General features: G+C 35.4%; 1 protein-coding gene across 2 annotated transcripts; it reads left to right on the top strand.

Moving 5' to 3' along the window:
- The first annotated feature begins 1,198 nt into the window (after positions 1–1,198).
- LOC128528962 (glycine N-acyltransferase-like protein 3) lies at positions 1,199–8,382 on the top strand. Of its 2 annotated transcripts, none has more exons than XM_053502182.1 (6): positions 1,199–1,461; positions 4,601–4,690; positions 5,973–6,083; positions 6,235–6,337; positions 6,529–6,652; positions 6,884–8,382. In XM_053502182.1, exons 2-6 carry the CDS (start codon positions 4,616–4,618, stop codon positions 7,281–7,283), a joined length of 813 nt encoding a protein of 270 aa, XP_053358157.1. In that variant the 5' UTR covers positions 1,199–1,461; positions 4,601–4,615; the 3' UTR covers positions 7,284–8,382. The 2 variants fall into 2 exon arrangements, with proteins under 2 accessions (XP_053358157.1, XP_053358156.1); XM_053502181.1 differs by having other exon boundaries at positions 1,203–1,461; positions 6,235–6,343.
- Positions 8,383–21,291: the final 12,909 nt, after the last annotated feature.

A 21,291-nucleotide genomic window follows, 5' to 3' on the forward strand; every position in this document is an offset into this window, starting at 1 on the left:
TGGTCAGGTTAGTGGCACATTGGGAGTCATAAATGGATTTATTACAAATACAAAGCAGGTGGTGTTTATTTCTAGTCGGGACACTGGTAGTTATTACTGGACATACAGTGGGTACAGAAAAAAATCACCCCTTTTAAATAAAAAGTGGTCAAAGGAGAAAAAGTGAATGTCCTTGCGTGGCCTAGTCAGAACCCAGACTTAAACCCTATTGAAAATCTGTGGAACTATTTGAAGGCTGCAGTCCACAAACAGTCATCAAATTTAACTCCCCTTAAGCAGTTCTGCAAAAAAGAGTGAGCAAATATTACAAAGTCTAGATGTGCAAAGCTTCGTGTGCCATTAAGATGATTATCTCCATCTGATTGAGTTTACAAGTCATTTTTAGGAGGGGGTGATCCTTTTCCAAATCAGCGATTCTGTTTCAACTTTTTTTTATTTCTGACATAATGCTATATCTTTGACATGGATTTTAAAGGTTGCAATGAGTAAACAGAAAATGGTTTAAAGAAAAACTGTGTCTATCTTCATAATCAGGAATGATGTGATCATTTTTAAAAGGAGGTGATTCTTTTCTATTCCCACTGTGTCTTTTACAAGCCAACTGTAACAGGTGAAAACTATTTTTTTTATATTGTGTGTTGATTATAAGTTAGCATGCATCCTTTATAGTATTTTGGTTCAATCGGAAATGATTTCATGTGTACACTAAATGTTTTTTTTTTGCCAATCCATCGCTGAGTACACACAAACAGACACAATGGGCAATTTGGGGACTCCAATTAGCCTAATTTTATTGTAACAATATAATTCACATGTCTTTGAACTGTGGAAAGAAACCTGTCAAGCTCAGAGATAACCGTGGAAAGCCTTAGTGCTAATCACTACACCACCATTCTGCCTACTTTCTCCCCCTGATGAAATGCTTTGATGTGGTGGCAGGGTGTTTTTGAGTCATTGTCTAATCTTTTGTTTAATGTCGTGAGCAGATGTGTGCTGCACTTTGGCCTCACTTTGGTAGAGGTTAATTCATTTAATCACTCACTTATCGTCTATACACTTAATCCTGTATTCAGGGTTTCCTGTATTCATGGGGGGTGTTGGCCTGTGGGGATAAGGGAGCAAATTGCGTACCCTCCACCTTAGGCAGTTTATCTACTCAGCAAAACATTTTTATAAGGGCCACATGACACATCTTGGATCGAAATCAATGTCAATCCCCTGTTGTTGGTTGTACTGAGCAGAAAAATAAAAATCCTTCTTTTCCCTCCCAGCTAAAGAAGTAAAGACACAGTCGATTAGTTATGGTGGATATGTTTTTTACAGACGGTCCCAAAAGACTGTATTTACGCTCTACCCATATCACGTTTGGCTGCTTTACCAATGAGGAAGTTGGATTGGATTCAAGATCTGGATCAGGAAGTTCAGGAATGGTTTCGGTTTTAATGTGACTCAGCCTAAACCGTAAGTTATATTATTGCTTGATTATCAAGTTGGCAAGTTCATGTGTTGAACTTGTTCAAAATAGTAGCTTGTGAAAAGAGAAAAACATGCAGGACAAATCTTCTGGGTTGTTGTTGTGAGGACTGTACCAGAGCCAGCTAGTTAGCTAATGTTGCTAACATTGCTAGCTGTGTGCATCTTGCTATCATCGTCTGCTCATCTTCATACACATAAGACACGGTCCAGACATGAGACCCGTTTAAAGAACTGATCCATTTTACACCCAAAATGAAATAAACGTTTTTTTTGTACAGGAGTTTCAAATTTACAATGTTATAATAATGATAACAAACTAGCTTGTTTATATGGCTAACCATACAGTTCCTTACAATAAGGTGGAGCAGGAGATTTAGCCTGATATTAGTTGTGTTTTAAGTTTTTTGTCATAAAGCAGGTTAACATCCAGAACGTTCTGGATCACATCATTTCAGATGTGACTGAAGCATGCAGGTTTTTCATGCCTGGGAGAGTCGAGGATCCCATAGTGCTTAAAATAAAATAAAACAGCTATTGTTAACAAGTAGCTTCCAACTCTAGCTTTACTTGTTCATATTCGTATCACTTGGAGACAGTTGTAATAATTATGGATTGGATAAGGGATTTAAACTTATATACAGTACTCGCTTTTTAAGTACAGCTTCATTCAAAAACCAATAAATATACAGTGAGTATAGAAAAAACAATCACCCTCCCATTAAAATAATCAAATTTTGTTGCTGTGCAGCCTGAAATAAAGGCATTTTGGATTTTGTTTTATCCAGCTATATTTTACTCAGTGCAACTTTTAAGCCAAGTAAAAAAAATATAGCACCAACATGTCAGAAAAAACAGAATCACTGATTTGGAAAAGGAGCACCCTTCCAAAAATGACTTGTAAACTCAATCAGGTGGGAAAGATCTCAATGCCGCAGATTTGTCCCATTTATTTTCCATAAAAAAAAAAACAGAGCACAAAACCAATTTAAATGGCACCTATTATGCAATATTGAAATTATTTATTATTAATTGTTAATTAATATTGAAATATATTATGAAAATATTACAAACATCATTCTGCTTTTTTATCTTCAAACCTGTGGTAAAATAATTGCATGAACATACCATTCAGCATCAAACGAGGTAAGAGCATAACCTTCCCTTAGGAATTTTATCTATTCAGCAAAACATTTTATGAGGACCACATATACATATCTTGGAATCAAAATCAGTTGAAAGTCAAATGGCTTTGTGTGCCACTGAGAAGGTGATTAGCTTCATCTGTTTGAGTTTACAAGTCATTTCTAGGAGGGGGGCGATCCTTTTCCAAATCAGTGATTCTGTTTTTTTTTTTATTTCTATATTGTCTGAAAGGTTGGTGTTATATCTTTCACCTGGAAGTTAAAATATTAGTTACTACATGTCCGGAACTTCTTTCAACACTGTCAGACATTTACATAAATAAATAATGTCAGCCAATCTATTGGTCAACCAAAAGCCCAAGGACCCCTTCATGACTCCTTGTTTGGTTCAACTGACCTTTTTTTTTTTTTTTTTATTTAAACATTTAAAATTAATACTGGTGTGGTCACAACCATAACATGCAAATACCTTACATTACATTACATCTAGGGTAATGTTTAATAAAATTAATGAATTTAAAGCATAATAAATATGAATCTAGCAAATTATTTAAAAAACAAACTGGTTACATTTCAGATGTTAGCAAGCATATAGTGGAATTTTATCAACATTGTCAGACATCAACATAAAAAAATTCATCTACGGTAACTTTTTGTGTGACAGTGTTGACAAATACATCCAAAGTAGGATTAGTTTGCTACCTAAAATACTTTTTTTAACATTTTCAAAACATGGCTTTTTGGTAATTTTCTTGTTAATATTAAATTATTGTTTTGTTTAAAGCATGATTCATTGCTTTAAAAGGGGAACACACATACATGCTCATTCACACACTACAGGCAGTTTGGGAACACCAATTACCCTAATCTGCATGTCTTTGGACTGTGGGAGGAAACCCACCAAGCATGTGATGTAAGAACATGCAAACTCCATGCACACAGACCTGAGGAATCGAACCCGAGCCTGAGGTGCAAGGTGACAAGGTGACAAGGTGACAATGCTATTATCATGATCCTGGAAGGTGCAGACATTAGTGTAAAGATAAAGAACACATGAAAGAGGATCAGCGTGACTGCCTGTATACACGAAGTGTCTTTCCCCTGTTCTCACCCCCTGTTTCCTGTCAGTCAGAAGCTGGCGATTCACTGACATATGGGGGATACAGTGAGCAGGTTAACAAGGGATACACTACATACTGTATCTACATACAGTGGGTACGGAAAGTATTCAGACCCCCTGAAATTTTTTCACTCTTTGTTATATTGCAGCCATTTGCTAAAATCATTTAAGGTAGTTTTTTCCTCATTAATGTACACTCAGCACCCCATATTGACAAAAACACAGAATTGTTGACATTTTTGCAGATTTATCAAAAAAGAAAAACTGACTTTGTCACTGTCTTCAGTGTTCGTGGTAGATTTGTTTTCATTTTGCTTGGGAATTTCCACCCCAGCAAACTGACCGTGGACAAGCATATTAAATTGCAATTTATCCTATTTAAGGAAACATTTTACCATTTTACCATTTTGTGGTGTATTTTAATATTAAAAACAGAACTACAGTACATCAGTGACCTATAAATGATTAAAAGCATTTTAAGAACAATATATTTTTTATTTCTCTGCCCACTTATCTGAAGTTTAGTCTGGTCAGATGTATAATCTGGTGTCTAGACCCACTTGTGACATGACTATTTTCTTCTTCTTCTTTTTTTTATTGAGGTCCTAATGCATGGCCACAACTGTGTGCAGGACTGAAATAATAATAATAAATCTAGGTATTTATTTGGTCACAGTGATAAAAACATTCAACCACTCGTTCTTGAGATATGACACGAAGAAACATATGCAATATAATCACACAACTAAATCAAGAGGTGCAGGAACATTCTGTGGATTGAGTGAATATATATTAATTTTATATGTACTTTACTTAAACATAATCTGGATTTATTATGATTGTGACTGAACCTCATCAGCAGGGTCTTTGCACAACCATGAAGTTGCTGAACAAGGAGGAACTAAAGAAAGCAGAAGAAGTGCTCAGGCATTACTTCCCTTATTCGCAGCAGGTCTGTAAAAAGCTCAAAATCAACGTAACATTTTTAAAAACTCTTTGAGGTTTACACACAACACAGCTGAAACCCAACATCTTTGATCTTTCAAAGCTTCTCATAACGCCATAGGCTTCGGCATTAAAGGCAACACAAATCAATAAATGTTGAAAACGTCTCTTTCATAACACACAAAGTATGGTTTAATGCATGTGCAATAACAAAAAATCTGCATTTGCAAGATGCAACCCCTGCATCAGTACGCGATCGGTTCCAATAAATGTCTTTCTTTCTAGTTTTGTAAGCACTTGCAAAATAAAAATATATTAAACCTAATAAAGGACAGAAACCATATACTTTGAGTTTTGGACAAACATTATGCATGAAACCAGGGATTAAAAAGACTCGTTTATTTTGGAGCAAATTTTACACATTTGCTACTGCATTACAAGGTGTTTAATGCCGAGCCAAAAAAATAAAATAAAAATCACACACAGTAATGTTGCCCTGCCCTGCCACAGACATGGTCTTCTGCTACAGTTGTTTAAGTAATGAGAAGCTGCTTACTTTATTAGTTAGTGGTAAAGGAACTATGGCAGATGAAACATATTAATCACTGCAGTAATTATCTATTAACAGACTTTTGATTATTTGCTTATTTAAATCCAAATGGTGACTTTTTTGGGGCAGGAAAAAAACTGTCTGGTGTCAATCCATATTTGCTAACTTTATCTGTATGCCAATAAAAATACCAACCAAAAAACTCTGATATACAAGAAGCAAAATAACACAAATATGTTATTTGTCTTGAAACTAAAAGGTTCAAACCTGTTTAAAATTTTTTAGCAGATTTCCCCCAAAATATAGTCTTGGCCGTTTCCACCTATTCCCTTGATTATCTATTGTTACTGTCACCTAGAGAACCGGTTTTGCCCTCTTCTACTCTTAGGCCATAGAAATGTACAATTAAATATTTTATTTCTGTATAGCATAAACTAGCATGTATGAAGGGGGGCTCAGGGCTGCGCTGGTGCTCACGTTTTAGGAAAGCCGCTTCTTCTGGCCTGAAGAAAAAAAAGATTAAATTTGTGTTTTAATTTGACTTAACCTCCACTTTGTGCAGAAAGTACTACAGCACTTCTGTTCTGTGCTGATTGGGCTGCCAGCTTAGGTGTTGTTGTATTATATAATTAACATCAAAGGCTGTGCTTGAATTGGTGATGTACTACCTTTACCTTTACTAACAATTATATATTGTTGATACATATATAATTTATTCTTCTTCTTTTCTGTCTTTCAGGCATATGGATATGTTTGTGTATTGAATAGAAAACAAGCTGACCCCATAGATGTGCTGGTGGACCAGTGGCCAGATTTTAGTGTGCTACTCATCAGACCACAACGGCGTGAGGTATTACAGAAGATGTAATGTCTTCAATCTCTAATTATCGTAAATGTCTAATGTGGTGTATAATATGCTGTACTAAAATAAGAAACAAAATGCTAACCAAAAAGATCTAATACTTAGTTGTTTTTACCTTTTTTTTTAATCACATTTACAGAGAGCAGACCTTTTTAAACTCATAAGCATTTACACCAAGGATGAAACAGCTCTCAAGAATGTGCTGACCAGGACAGATGTTCTTGATTGGAAGCAGTACTTCCGTATAAGTATTTACTTCTTAAACTTTTCATTAAGGCATTATAAAGGTCCCCTAATACTTGAAATGTGACAAAACAAAGTGATATGTTCTTTTTTTACCTAATGGAGTCCATTCAGTTAAAAATGAGAACTTTCTAATGACATTTATGAATTAATTTTAGTTATCTTAAAGAAATTTCTGAAACGTGTGCAGGTGTTGACCAGCGCTTTGAGGAGGTGATAAAGGCTGTAGCAGTGAGCAGAGGGTTACCAATGAATAAAATTTATGTCTGCCGTGTGATGAAATTGCAAGATCCTTCTAATCTCACGACTAAAAGGTAACTGATTCACCATAAGCATGTTTAGTTGACCGTGGATTCATTCTTTGTTGTTCAAATGCAAAACAATCATTGTATAATTTATTACTGTTTTTAATTACATACAGAATAATAAATTCTTATTATTTGTTTGAATTAAAATGACCCATTTCTCTTTTACTAATTCTGTCCATGCATTGAATAAATATTATACTTAATATCAGGGTAAATTTTCTTCTTGATCTACCACAGGTTACCGTTAGAAATATCCTCGCTTAATGAATCTAACATGAGTCTGGTTTGCTCCACATGGAAGTATAACCAAGGCGAATTTAGCGAAAGCTTTATCAGGAACATGATAAGGAACTTCCCATCGCTTTGTGTGCTGGATGCAGAGGGTCAGCCGGTGTCATGGATATTAACCTATCCTTTTAGTGCAATGGGAATGCTGTACACAATGCCGGAGCACAGACAGAAAGGTTATGCCAAAGCCCTGGTCACCATAATGGCAAAGAAACTGCATTCAGAGGGTTATCCAGTGTACTGCTTAATTGAGGAGGATAACGAACCATCCCACAGACTCTTTACCAGTTTAGGTTTTACTGCAGATCCATTGTACAAGATCAGTGGTTTTACATTTAATCAAGCATGAACGGGCTTTAAGATGAATTCCTGTTATGATCTCATAAATGTGTACAAACTGATCTTGTAGAATTTGTACCGCATCAAATAAATAGGGTATTTGGATTTAATTCAATTTCATACAAATTACCTGAACCACACACTAACCCCAACCACCTCTAAACGTAAAGTGTTATATATCCACACACTTTACAGTAGTTAAGTACAGTAGTTATTATACGATATAAATTATTTTTTAAAACTATTTCATATTAAGCAAGTTCAGTTGATATTTACAAGTTCCGAAATACATAACATTAGTTTTGAAATTAAACACTGATTATCATTTATATACCAGTACACTGGCGACAGGACCTTGGACACCCAAGGCTCACCCACACCCACAGAGACCAAAGGCTAGCCTGTCTAGTCTGATTCAATCGAAAAGGCAATTCAGCACAAATCGTTAAAAAAAGTATATTCTGGCTGCAATAGAAATGTATCAGAAAACCCAGTGCACCACAGCCTGCCACACACTTGTCCCAGCAGACAAGAAGCCCAAGGCCACCGACTTTCACACTCCCCAGATCCAGATCTGATCATGCACCCATGAGATGCACTGGACAAACAAGTCAGATTCACAGAGGCCCCTTCCCGCAACCAAGAGCACCCAAAGCTTCCGCTGCCAGTGTCCTGTTGCCAGACACCACAGCACACTCCCAGAGGTCTAGTGGCGTCATTCACCACGGAGCCAGACCTGTCCTGGTGGCACAGGAGAACCTAATCAACAGTGTAAACAATGTTTATGTTGCAATGTTATGTCTAATCAGTGTGCAGTAGAATGGCCAGGTTATATTCGTGCATATGCAGTAAATCATCTTTTATTGTAACCTGGCTTTTGGTCTCCTAATTCTTTCTTTTTTGTGCTATTTTCGGTTTTTCTTTAATTACTTGTTGTTAGCAGAACATACAGGCTAACAAAAAGTAATCAAAGAGAACCTGGTATAGCACAAATTCAAACTTTGTAATAATGTTAATGTAATGTAAGGAAATATTGTAGACTTTTCTAACCCAATGTAATAAAAAAAGATAAAATGTCAATCATATTTAATTAAATTGTGTTGTTTGTGTATTAGTTTGATTGTGTGTTTGATTGTACAAGTACATTTTTTAATTTGTGCTATACCAGGTTCTCAAAACTAATGGTTGTGAACAATAAAAATGTAAGCATCCTAAATGAAAAAAAAGCCGTTTTCTCTCAGTATTTTCCAAAGATAAGGCGAAGTGGATGGATAAGAGAATTCACTCACAAGTAACTTAGTTATTTTATCTTATCTGTTGATTCTCAGCTAAGACCCTTTAATATTCATTCATCAGTATTCTAGACCACTTATCTTGTACAGGGTCACGTGGTCCCTGGAGCCGATCCCTGGAGACGTAGGGCAAAAGGCCTTTGACAGGGTGCGCACCAATTACACATATACAGAATGGCCAATTTGGTAATGCACAATTAGTCTAATCTGCATGTCTTTGGACTGTGGGAAGAAACCCACCAAGCACAGGAAGAACATGCAAACGTCACGCACCCTAACAGACCCAAGGCAAGAATCGACCCCTCGACCCTGGAGGTGCGAGGCCACTATGCCGGTGTTCATTATTTATAATTTAATTAATATTTAGATTTTAACATTGTCCACCCATTTTGTACAACAAATAGGTCAAACTGGCTTTAAAATCTAAACTTATTTGATCCACAACACTGAGTAGTGACAAAGGTCATATTTCAAAGATCAGTGATATAAATCTAAAACCTGTATGTGTTCGGGTTTGCAGATTCCAGAAAACAGTTCTAAACCCTATCACCTGAACCTGTTTTCACACTTAATGGGTTAAATACTGAAACTGAATGTACAGTAGTGCAGATGTGCAGATTAGTTTCAATGCATTTCATAATATAAAAGTCTTAGACCCTAATCCATAAGAACCCAGACCTATTAAAGAAAATGAAAGAAAAATATAGGAAATGTAACACACACCAAACAGACCTCATGGAGCGCATGTGTGAAGTTTTTTTTTTTTGGGAAATACCACCCCTAGTGTCAAAGATCTGAAATGTTACATATTGTACATATATATATATATATATATACAGTGGTGTAAAAAACTATTTGCCCCCTTCCTGATTTCTTATTCTTTTGCATGTTAGTCACACTTAAATGTTTCTGCTCATCAAAAACCGTTAACTATTAGTCAAAGATAACATAATTGAACATAAAATGCAGTTTTTAAATGAAGGTTTACGTTATTAAGGAAGAAAAAAAACTCCAAATCTACATGGCCCTGTGTGAAAAAGTGATTGCCCCCTTTGTTAAAAAATAACTTAACTGTGTTTTTTTCACGCCTGAGTTCAATTTCTGTAGTCATCCCCAGGCCCGATTACTGCCACACCTGTTTCAATCAAGAAATTACTTAAATAGGAGCTACCTGACACAGAGAAATAGACCAAAAGCACCTCAAAAGCTAGACAGCATGCCAAGATCCAAAGAAATTCAGGAACAAATGAGAACAAAAGTAATTGAGATCTATCAGTCTGGTAAAGGTTATAAAGCCATTTCTAAAGCTTTGGGACTCCAGCGAACCACAGTGAGAGCCATTATCCACAAATGGCAAAAACATGGAACAGTGGTGAACCTTCCCAGGAGTGGCCGGCCGACCAAAATTACCCCAAGAGCGCAGAGACAACTCATCCGAGAGGCCACAAAAGACCCCAGGACAACATCTAAAGAACTGCAGGCCTCACTTGCCTCAATTAAAGTCAGTGTTCACGACTCCACCATAAGAAAGAGACTGGGCAAAAACAGCCTGCATGGCAGATTTCCAAGGCGCAAACCACTTTTAAGCAAAAAGAACATTAAGGCTCGTCTCAATTTTGCTAAAAAACATCTCAATGATTGCCAAGACTTTTGGGAAAATACCTTGTGGACCGACGAGACAAAAGTTGAACTTTTTGGAAGGTGCGTGTCCCGTTACATCTGGCGTAAAAGTAACACAGCATTTCATAAAAAGAACATCATACCAACAGTAAAATATGGTGGTGGTAGTGTGATGGTCTGGGGTTGTTTTGCTGCTTCAGGTCCTGGAAGGCTTGCTGTGACAGATGGAACCATGAATTCTACTGTCTACCGAAAAAACCTGAAGGAGAATGTCCAGCCATCTGTTCGTCAACTCAAGCTGAAGCGATCTTGGGTGCTGCAGCAGGACAATGACCCAAAACACACCAGCAAATCCACCTCTGAATGGCTGAAAAAAAACAAAATGAAGACTTTGGAGTGGCCTAGTCAAAGTCCTGACCTGAATCCTATTGAGATGTTGTGGCATGACCTTAAAAAGGCGGTTCATGCTAGAAAACCCTCAAATAAAGCTGAATTACAACAAGTCTGCAAACATGAATGGGCCAAAATTCCTCCAGAACGCTGTAAAAGACTCGTTGCAAGTTATCGCAAACGCTTGATTGCAGTTATTGCTGCTAAGGGTGGCCCAACCAGTTATTAGGTTCAGGGGGCAATTACTTTTTCACACAGGGTCATGTAGGTTTGGATTTTTTTTCTCCCTGAATAATGAAAAACCAGCATTTAAAAACTGCATTTTGTGTTTACTTGTGTTATCTTTGACTAATAGTTAAATGTGTTTGATGATCAGAAACATTTTGTGTGACAAACATGCAAAAGAATAAGAAATCAGGAAGGGGGCAAATAGTTTTTCACACCACTGTATATATATATAGTATAAATGCAGATAATTTACTGCTTTCTGTTTCACCCAAATGAGGATGGGTTCCCTGTTGAGTCTGGTTCCTTTCAAGGTTTCCTACTATTACCATCTCAGGGAGTTTTTCCTTGCCACTGTCGCCCTCGGCTTGCTCACCAGGGACAAACTGACCATTTTGATTCATACACATTCACATTTCATACAAACTTAAATAATTCTTTCGATTGTGTAAAGCAGCTTTGCGGCAATGACAATTGCTAAAAGCGCTATACAAATAAAATTGAATTGAAATTGAATTACATATACAATGTGTTACATTCGGCATTTGTGGTAAATGTATTTATTATTAAAAAAGAAACAGATAATTTCCTTTTTATTTGCATGTTAACTGTAAATTTTTACTTTGTTCATTAGGTTAAACTACAAATAAAATTTTAGCTTTGTTTTACAGTCAAAAATACCTAAGACTGTCTCAGATTGGAGGTCCAACCTAGCTGCAGGAAACTGAGCAACCAACATACCATACTGTATGTAGTGGACCTGAAAAAAATATGTACAGTACATAGGGGAAACAAAAAAAAACAATGCTTATTAACTCCATGTTGGAACCATTGTTATCAGTTCTTAACTTAACATTATGACCATCCACCTTATATTGAGTAGATCCCACTTTTGCGTTGTGCTACTTTTGACCTGTGCTATTTGTAGATAGATGGCCTGCATTATAAGCTAACTATTCTTAGTTTTTTCTTGAGCAGCCATAAATCTGTTTCAGAGAATATTTAACACATGTATTTAAATTTTTTTGGATAGCATGCATCCATTAGTTGATGTTTGTGTTTTTTTAACACCAGGTAGCTTAACTTAAGTTCAATGGTATTTGTCTTTAGAATTAAGGCTGGAATTGACACTTATATTTAGGCATTTGGCAGACGCTCTTATTCAAAGCGACTTACAGATTTATCTCATTATACATCTGAGCAGTTGAGGGTTAAGTGCCCAACAGTGGCAACTTGGTGGTTGTGGGGTTTGAACCTGGGATCTTCTGAACCATAGTCCAATGCCTTAACCACTGAGCTACCTCTGACACTTTGTATTTTGTGCCAAATGAGAAGATTTCCAAAATTAACATTATGCCAGTTTTAAAAGCAGTTAAACTGTACTGTTTTTAAAAAAAAAAAAAAAAAAAAAAAAAAAAAAAAAAAATCATAAGGCTTGTAATTTTCTTTTTTTTTTAAATGATGTAATCATTAAATTATTAATCATTAAAAAATGTTTTTCTGTGTTTCTTATAATATATTAAGAACATTTCACTAATAAAATTAAGAAAAAAATTATACCTTTTTTTAAAAAAAGAAATTAGTGCAATTTTTAGGCTTAATTTGAAAACCCATTTAGTCAAAAATTTTGAGGTAAAAGGCTTCATATTTATTTTAAGAGAATTAGCCCAATTATCCTGGTTGATTAAGTCACCTTTATTTGAATCTCAACAATAGCAGTGATCAGTCGCCATTTTGAAGGAACAGATGAGCAGTGTAAAATGTTAAGAAGTAAATTAAGCCCCTTACTAATTTTTATATTTTATTTTGATTTCTTAAGTAAGCCTCTTTGTTGCACTAGTGTCAGCAATATAAATAAAATAAATTAAACATTGTGAACATTTCTAAAAACATCCTGTCCACCATTAGCATGCTTGCGTTTGTTGTAGTGTCAGTCTCCACAGTTTTTGAGTTTTGGGGAGTTAGTGTTTTACAAGGTTACAAAGATATGAACCTAGAAACGGTTTACTGTACAAGTTCTCTCAGGTTTTAGTACAGAATGTGACTATTCCCACAAGAAGAGATGTTAGCATATAATGCTAAACAGTTGATTTCAATGACAGAAATTGTCAGTTACAAACTGTTTTACAAATATAAAATATTTTAATATCAGTGAAACATGAAATAAAAGCAAACATTTTTTTATTAAGTAATTTTCCTTAATACATATGAGTACCTTCTGTTTTATCTGATAAAACTAAAAAAAGATTATTTCACTAATAATGGTAAAATCATGTGTGTGGCTAAAGAATTTAAAATGTTTTACATGATTTATTCAAGTTGATTCTGTTAGGCGATAAAATCAATTAAATCACTTAAAAATAATATGCATCTGGCTAAATAATTTAGTCTTTTTTACATGATTTATTTAAGTCAATTCTACTAAAAAAAAGATAGCACATAAGATATTTTACAGTGTGTGGCTCTGAGGCTGGAGTTGGGCTTCCATTATATTTTCTTTCTAACCTTTTAATCAATTTCCCTGTTCTATCTTTAACGCATTACAATTACTTAATCTTCCATGATCAACTGATCCTGAGCTTATTGTGCTTCAAACTTACTCGCCTGTTTTGTTGGAATCTGTAAAATGTTGTGACCCAGGTTTGTGTCGGCTCTTGTTTCAGATTTTCATCCCATCAAAACAAATGTAGGCAAAATGTAATGAGCCACTAAAAAAACAACAATTGTCAATATTAATTGGAAAAAAAGTCTGGACTTTAAACATATTTTAATAAGATTAGAGAAGTCTCATTTAAATTTTATATATATATATATATATATATATATATATATATATATATATATATATATATATACTACCGTTCAAATGTTTGAGCTCACCTGCAAATTTCTTTGTTTTTGTTTAGTGATTTATTTTCTACATTCTACAACAATACTGGGGATTTCAAAACCATAAAATAACACATATGGGATTAGGTAATTACGTAACAACAAGAAAAACAACAGTTAGTTGTTATTATAAGACACAGAGGTAAGCCTTTCTTTAATAGTTCTTGCAAGAACAGTATTGTCAAGTGCGTTTGCAAAATCCGTCAAGCACCATAATGAAACTGTCTCTCATGAAGGCCGTCCCAGGAGGGCGAGACCAAAACCTACCTCTGCCGTCGTTTAGAGTTAACAGCCTGAAAAATAACCAATTAACAGCACCTCAGATTAGAGGCATTATGAAGTCTTTACAGAGCATAAGTAGCAGACACATCTCACCATTAACTGTTTAAAGGAGATTAATGCATTTTTTGGACGCATTCAGCATTTTTTCCTGTAAAAAGAAATAAAAATCTGGAACCATCATGGAGTTAGAAATTGACCTTTCTGTAACTAACTGTATTGTGTGTGTGTATATATAGTCACTCTGCTCCTGAAAGTTAAATAATAGTATACCTCTCTTTCTTGTATTCAGAAATTACATATTTAGAAAACATTAAGTTTAAAAAAAAAAAAATACAAAGCTGTTGAAAGAATAATAATGATAATTAATGTGATAATTAAAAACACATAGTACAATTGACCGCTTGGGGGCGCTGATTAACATTCAGCACGTTAACTTCAGTTCATTAGTCTTTTGACTTAATTACAGTATGTGGTATTTTTGTATAAATTAATGATAAAAGTTTAAAAAACAATGCAATAAAATTTATTTTTTAAAATAGCATTTACTAAATCCTATTGTATTTTGCTTACTAAATTCATTTAAGGCACTCTGGTCAGGTTAGTGGCACATTGGGAGTCATAAATGGATTTATTACAAATACAAAGCAGGTGGTGTTTATTTCTAGTTGGGACACTGGTAGTTATTACTGTACATACAGTGGGTACAGAAAAGAATCACCCCTTTTTTAAATAAAAAGTGGTTAAAGGAAAAAAAGGGAATGTCCTTGCGTGGCCTAGTCAGAACCCAGACTTAAACCCCATTGAAAATCTGTGGAACTATTTGAAGGCTGCAGTCCACAAACGGTCATCAAATTTAACTCTGCTTAAGCAGTTCTGCAAAGAAGAGTGAGCAAATATTAAGTCTAGATGAGCTTCGTGTGCCATTGAAAAGATGATTATCTTCATCTGATTGAGTTTACAAGTAATTTTTAGGAGGGGGTGATCCTTTTCTAAATCAGCGATTCTGTTTCAACTTTTTTTTTATTTCTGACATAATGCTATATCTTTCATATGGATTTTAAAGGTTGCCATGAGTAAATATAGCTGGATTAAACAAAAACTGTGTCTATCTTCATAATCAGGAATGATGTGGTCATTTTAAAAGGAGGTGATTCTTTTCTATTCTATTTCTGTTTTCTATTTACAAGCTAACGGTAACAGGTGAAAACCATTTTTTTCTATTGTGTGTTGGTTATAAGTTAGCATGCATCCTTTATAGTATTTTGGTTTAATTGGAAATGATTTCATGTGTACACTAAATGTTTTTTTTTTTTTATTAAACATTGTACATTAAAAAAAGGCTGATAATTTAGGGCAACTAATATTTTTTTTTGTAACAGAGTTCATAACTGCTGGTGTGCTTTAGTTATGTGCATCAGCCTGTGTGTGATATAGAACAAAGTGATCAGAAACTTTTGATTTGCTGTGCACAATAGCACAAATGTCTGATTTTGCTTATAGTATTTCTTTCTAAATCATCTGTCAGTTATTCTTTGTTTTAGGGTCTCTCTCTTTCTCTTGAGTCTCTTCTTCAGTAGGTAAGTTCAACTGAGTGAAGGATCTGACCAGTATAAAACTTTTTTCTCATTCTACTTCTATATTTTTTTATCCTGTACAGGGTCACGGGGGGTCTGAAGCCTATAGGAGATTTTGGACACAAGGCAAAGTACACCCTGCACAGTGTGCCAATCCATCGCTGAGTACACACAAACAGACACAAATCAAATTTCAAATTCAAATTCAAATTCAAATTTTATTTGTCACGTACACAGTCATACACAGTACGATATGCAGTGAAATGCTTTTTCGACTACCAGTGACCTTAAAATAAAAACTAAAACATAAGAATAAATATAAATAAAAGGTAATACGGTAGAAAATAAAGTTAACTGGTAAAATATACTGTACAAGTAAAAATAAAGACATATTGCAGTAAAAGAAATATTGCAGGAAAATGAAATTAACTACTAAGAGTAAAAAATATACTGTGCTACCTAAAATAAAATAAGAATAAAAATATACTGTACAAATAAGAACAAAATATATATAATATAGAAATATGAAAGAAGAAAATAGATATTTGTCCATAAGTAATGTAAAAAATGGCTGAGGTGTGCAAATATGCATAAAGTGACAATGGGCAATTTGGGGACTCCAATTAGCCTAATTTTATTGTAACAATATAATTTACATGTCTTTGAACTGTGGAAAGAAACCTGTCAAGCTCAGAGAGAACCGTGGAGGCCAAAGTGCTAATCACTACACCACCATTCTGCCTAATTTCTCCCCCTGATGAAATGCTTTGATGTGGTGGCAGGGTGTTTTTGAGTCATTGTCTAATCTTTTGTTTAATGTCGTGAGCAGATGTGTGCTGCACTTTGGCCTCACTTTGGTAGAGGTTAATTCATTCAATCACTCACTTATCGTCTATACACTTAATCCTGTATTCAGGGTTTCTCCACTTCACAGGGTTATCCACTGCTGTTGTTTCCTTGACCAGCCTGTTCAATGTGTGGTTGTTAGTATGCCAGTGGTTTCTCTAAAACAAACAGAGCACAAAACCAACGTAAAGGGCAACCATTATGCAAAATTTAGTTGTTGAGTGTGAATATGAAAATATGAAAAACATCACCCTCCTTTTTCATCTTCATACCTGTGGTAAAAAAATTTGCAGGAACACACCATCCAGAGCATCAAACGAGGCGGGGGTGGGGTGGGGGGTGTTGGCCTGTGGGGATAAGGGAGCAAATTGCGTAACCTCCACCTTAGGCATTTTATCTACTCAGCAAAACATTTTTATATGTCATTTTCAATGTCATTCCCCTGTTGTTGGTTGTACAGAGCAGAAAAACAAAAATCCTTCTTTTCCCTCCCAGCTAAAGAAGTAAAGACACAGTCGATTAGTTATGGTGGATATGTTTTTTACAGACGGTCCCAAAAGACTGTATTCACGCTCTACCCATATCACGTTTGGCTGCTTTACCAATGAGGAAGTTGGATTGGATTCAAGATCTGGATCTGAAGTTCAGGAATGGTTTCGGTTTTAATGTGACTGAGCCTAAACCGTAAGTTATATTATTGCTTGATTATCAAGTTGGCAAGTTCATGTGTTGAACTTGTTCAAAATAGTAGCTTGTGAAAAGAGAAAAACATGCAGGACAAATCTAGATTGTTGTTGTGAGGACTGTACCAGAGCCAGCTAGTTAGCTAATGTTTACATTACTAGCTGTGTGCATCTTGCTTTCATGGTCTGCTCATCTTCATACACATAAGACACGGTCCAGACATGAGAACTGATCTATTTTACACCCAAAATGAAATAAATGTTGTTTTTTTTATGTACAGGAGTTTCAAATTTACAATGTCATAATAATGATAACAAACTAGCTTGTTTATATGGCTAACCATACAGTTCCTTACAATAAGGTGGAGCAGGAGATTTAGCCTGATATTAGTTGTGTTTTAAGTTTTATTTTGTCAGGTTAACATCCATAACGGATGTGACAGAAGCATGCAGGTTTTTCATGCCTGGGAGAGTCGAGGATCCCATAGTGATTAAACAAGAGAAGAAAACCTCATCCTGATTAAACAACTTCTCCACCTAGCTAGCTGATGTACCTGTCTAATGCTGTTTCTGGAGATTCAAATATGTGAATAAGGTAGCATGAATTTTAAAGTAAAGACTAAATTGACTAAACAGCTATTGTTAACAAGTAGCTTCCAACTCTAGCTTTACTTGTTCATATTCATATCACTTGGAGACAGTTGTAATAATTATGGATTGGATAAGGGATTTAAACTTATATACAGTACTCGCTTCTTAAGTACAGCTTCATTCAAAAACCAATAAATATACAGTGGGTATAGAAAAAAACAATCACCCTCCCATTAAAATAATAAAATTTTGTTGCTGTGCAGCCTGAAATTAAGGCATTTTTTATTTTGTTTAATCCAGCTATATTTACTATATTTTATATAAAAAAAAAATCCAAAAATTTGTTTGTAAACTCAAGCAGGTGAGGAAAATCATCTCAATGCCGCACAAAGCTTTGCACATCAAGACATTGCAATATTTGCTCACTCTTCTTTGAAGACATTTACATTTACATTTAGGCATTTGGCAGACGCTCTTATCCAGAGCGACTTACAAAAAGTGCTTTAATGTTTACATAATTGGATACATACTTACACTGGGTTAACTAGGTTAATAACTAAGTGCCATTAGTCCAACACAACTAAGAAGATTTTTTTTTTTTTTTGGGGGGGGGCGGAGGTTAGTCCAAGTACTGGAGAAACAGATGAGTCTTGAGTCGTCGTTTAAAGATAGTCAAAGTCTCTGATGTACGGACATCTAGAGGAAGTTCATTCCACCACCTAGGTGCCAGAACAGAAAAAAGCCTGGATGAATGCTGCCCTCGATCCTTGAGAGATGGTGGGATGAGGCGAGCAGTGCTGGAGGATCGAAGGGGAACGTGGTGCAGTGCGTGGTGTAATTAGCGCAGAGAGGTAAGTGGGTGCTGGGCCATTTTTAGCTTTGTAGGCAAGCATCAGTGTTTTGAATTTGATGCTGGCAGCTACAGGAAGCCAGTGCAGGGAGCGGAGGAGTGGGGTGGTGTGGGAGAACTTGGGGAGGTTAAAAACGAGACGTGCTGCTGCATTCTGGATCAGTTGCAGAGGACGAATCGTGGACAGAGGCAGGCCTGCCAAGAGTGAGTTGCAGTAGTCCAGTCTTGAAATAACAAGGGACTGAACAAGCACCTGAGTAGCCTGTGAAGAAAGAAATGGGCGAATTCTTCTGATATTGTAAAGAAGAAATCGACAAGAGCGAGTAAGGTTAGCGATGTGTGGGGAAAATGACAAATGATTGTCCACGGTTACCCCAAGATTGCGGGCAGTGGCTGAAGGAGTGATTTGGTTGTTGTCCATGGATATCACAAGGTCTTGACCTGGAGATGAGTCACAAGGGATAAACAACAGTTCGGTTTTTGAAGAGCTGCTTGAGTTGAGTTCAATTTGATGGTGACTGTTTGTCATCTGCAGTCTTTCCACAGAGTTTCGAAAGAGTTTAAGTCTGGGCTCTGACTAGGCCATGCAAGGACATTCATCTTTTTCTCCTTCAACCACTGTGTGGTCAGTTTTGCTGTGGTTTTGGGTCATTGGCATGTTGAAAGGTAGACCTTCTTTCTATTGACAAATTTGTGGCAGAAGGCAGCAGATTTTCCCAGAGGATCTGAAGGTTTCTTTCTTTGACAGTGCCTTGCCAACCACAGTTGATTGTTTGCTTTAGTTGCACTACCAGGGCCTGAACTGCTCCAGTTCTTCATGCTGAGCTAATCACTATGACTACAGCCGAGCACAGAAAGTCAAATGGCTTTGTGTGCCACTGGGAAGGTGATTAGCTTCATCTGTTTGAGCTTACAAGTCATTTCTAGGAGGGGGCGATCCTTTTCCAAATCAGTGATTCTGTTTTTTTTCCTTTTTATATTGTCTGAAAGGTTGGTTATATCTTTCACCAGGAAGTTAAAAGTTAATCCATGTCCTGAATTTCTGTCAGCACTGTCAGACATTTATATAAATAAATAATTTCAGCCAATCTATTGGTCAACCAAAATGACTCCTTGTTTGGTTCAACTGATCATTAAAAAAAAAAAAATTAAAATATTTGAAATTAATACTGGTGTAGTCAAAACCATAACATGCAAATCCCTTACATTACATTACAGCTAGGGTAATGTTTAATAAAATTAATGAATTTTGAGAATAATAAATATGAATTTAGCAAATTATTAAAAAACAAACTGGCTACATTTCAGAAGTTAGCAAGCATATAGTGGAATTGTATCAACATAGTCAGACATCAACACCATTTAGGTGTACAAAGATGAATGCAAAAAATGCAAAAGAGCTAATCTATACTTTAATTAAAAATAAAGTTTTTCCTTTCAACCAAAGTCTATATTCCAATTTTTTCATTGAAAAACATGTTTCTATAACCTAATGGTCAATTCAGTTGTGGCACCATTATGAGTGGCACAATGCCCAGGACTGGCAACAACCAATGCATCTTTATTCACAGTCTCTATTATTATTGTTATTGTTATTATTATTATTATTAATAATAACATTATTATTTGCATCATACTGAGTGTATAAATCACTTTGTCCATGATCTTAAAAAGCTCATCTAATACGGTAAAAAATGCAGTTCAAGAAGTCTAGCTCAGTCTCACAAGTCAACATCTGTTAGTTACAGTATCTTAGACAATGTGACATATGTGCAAGAAAAAAAATCATTGGCTGGTTATGGTTATGTTGGCTGATTATGTGCCTATTAACATTTGGAATAAAGTAATGAAAACTACATTGATATTAAATCCAAAACCATTTGACCGAACTCACGAGTTAAATCTCTATGAACTTTCATATTCAATACATAAAGGGTGTGTTTAATTAATATTTGAACCAGGAAAAGGAACTGATGCCAGTGTGTCGGTCTTTTATTCTTCCAGACAGTGTGAGCATGCGGTGACACTGTACCTGCTACAGGAGCTTCAGAAAGTGTTGAAAAGGTAAGACACTTTGGGGTGAAACTTTTGGGGTGAAACATAAATTCGTTTTCTAATGACTTGAAAGTTATAGTAGTTAAGAGCCTGCCAAGGAGAATCTATCTTTTCTATCTACAGATATCTATATCTATATCTTATCAGTTCATAGACATAATATGCTTGTTTTATAGCTGACTGTCATCTGTGCCAGTGTACAATACGTTTGCAGATTTATATTAAAGATGTGCTACTTAGTTTTTTATACTACTTTAATTCAACCAGTGATCATTAACAATTTAGAATTTGCATTCAATAATTAAATTCTCAAAGAATCTCAAAGTTTCTGGAAAGCTTCTGAGGCCTAAGGGGTTAAAGCCATTGTCACTGTCTTCAGTGTTCGTGGTAGATTTGTTTTTATTTTGTTCGGGAATTTCCACCACAGCAATCTGACCGTGAACAAGCATATTAAATTGCAATTTATCCCATTTAAGGAAACATCTTACCATTTTGTGGTATATTTCAATATTAAAAACAGAACTACAGTACATCAGTAAATCATTATTATAAATGATTAAAAGTTTTATAAGAACAATATATTTGTTTAGATGTATAATCTGGTGTCTAGACCCACTTGTGACATGACTATTAAAAAAAATAAAAAGCTGGCTTTGACCTTTTTTTTTTTTTAATTGAGGTCCTAATGCATGGCCACAACTGTGTGCAGGACTGAAATAAT

This window comes from Clarias gariepinus, chromosome 8 (assembly GCF_024256425.1).
Source record: "Clarias gariepinus isolate MV-2021 ecotype Netherlands chromosome 8, CGAR_prim_01v2, whole genome shotgun sequence".
NCBI classification, from domain to species: domain Eukaryota; kingdom Metazoa; phylum Chordata; class Actinopteri; order Siluriformes; family Clariidae; genus Clarias; species Clarias gariepinus.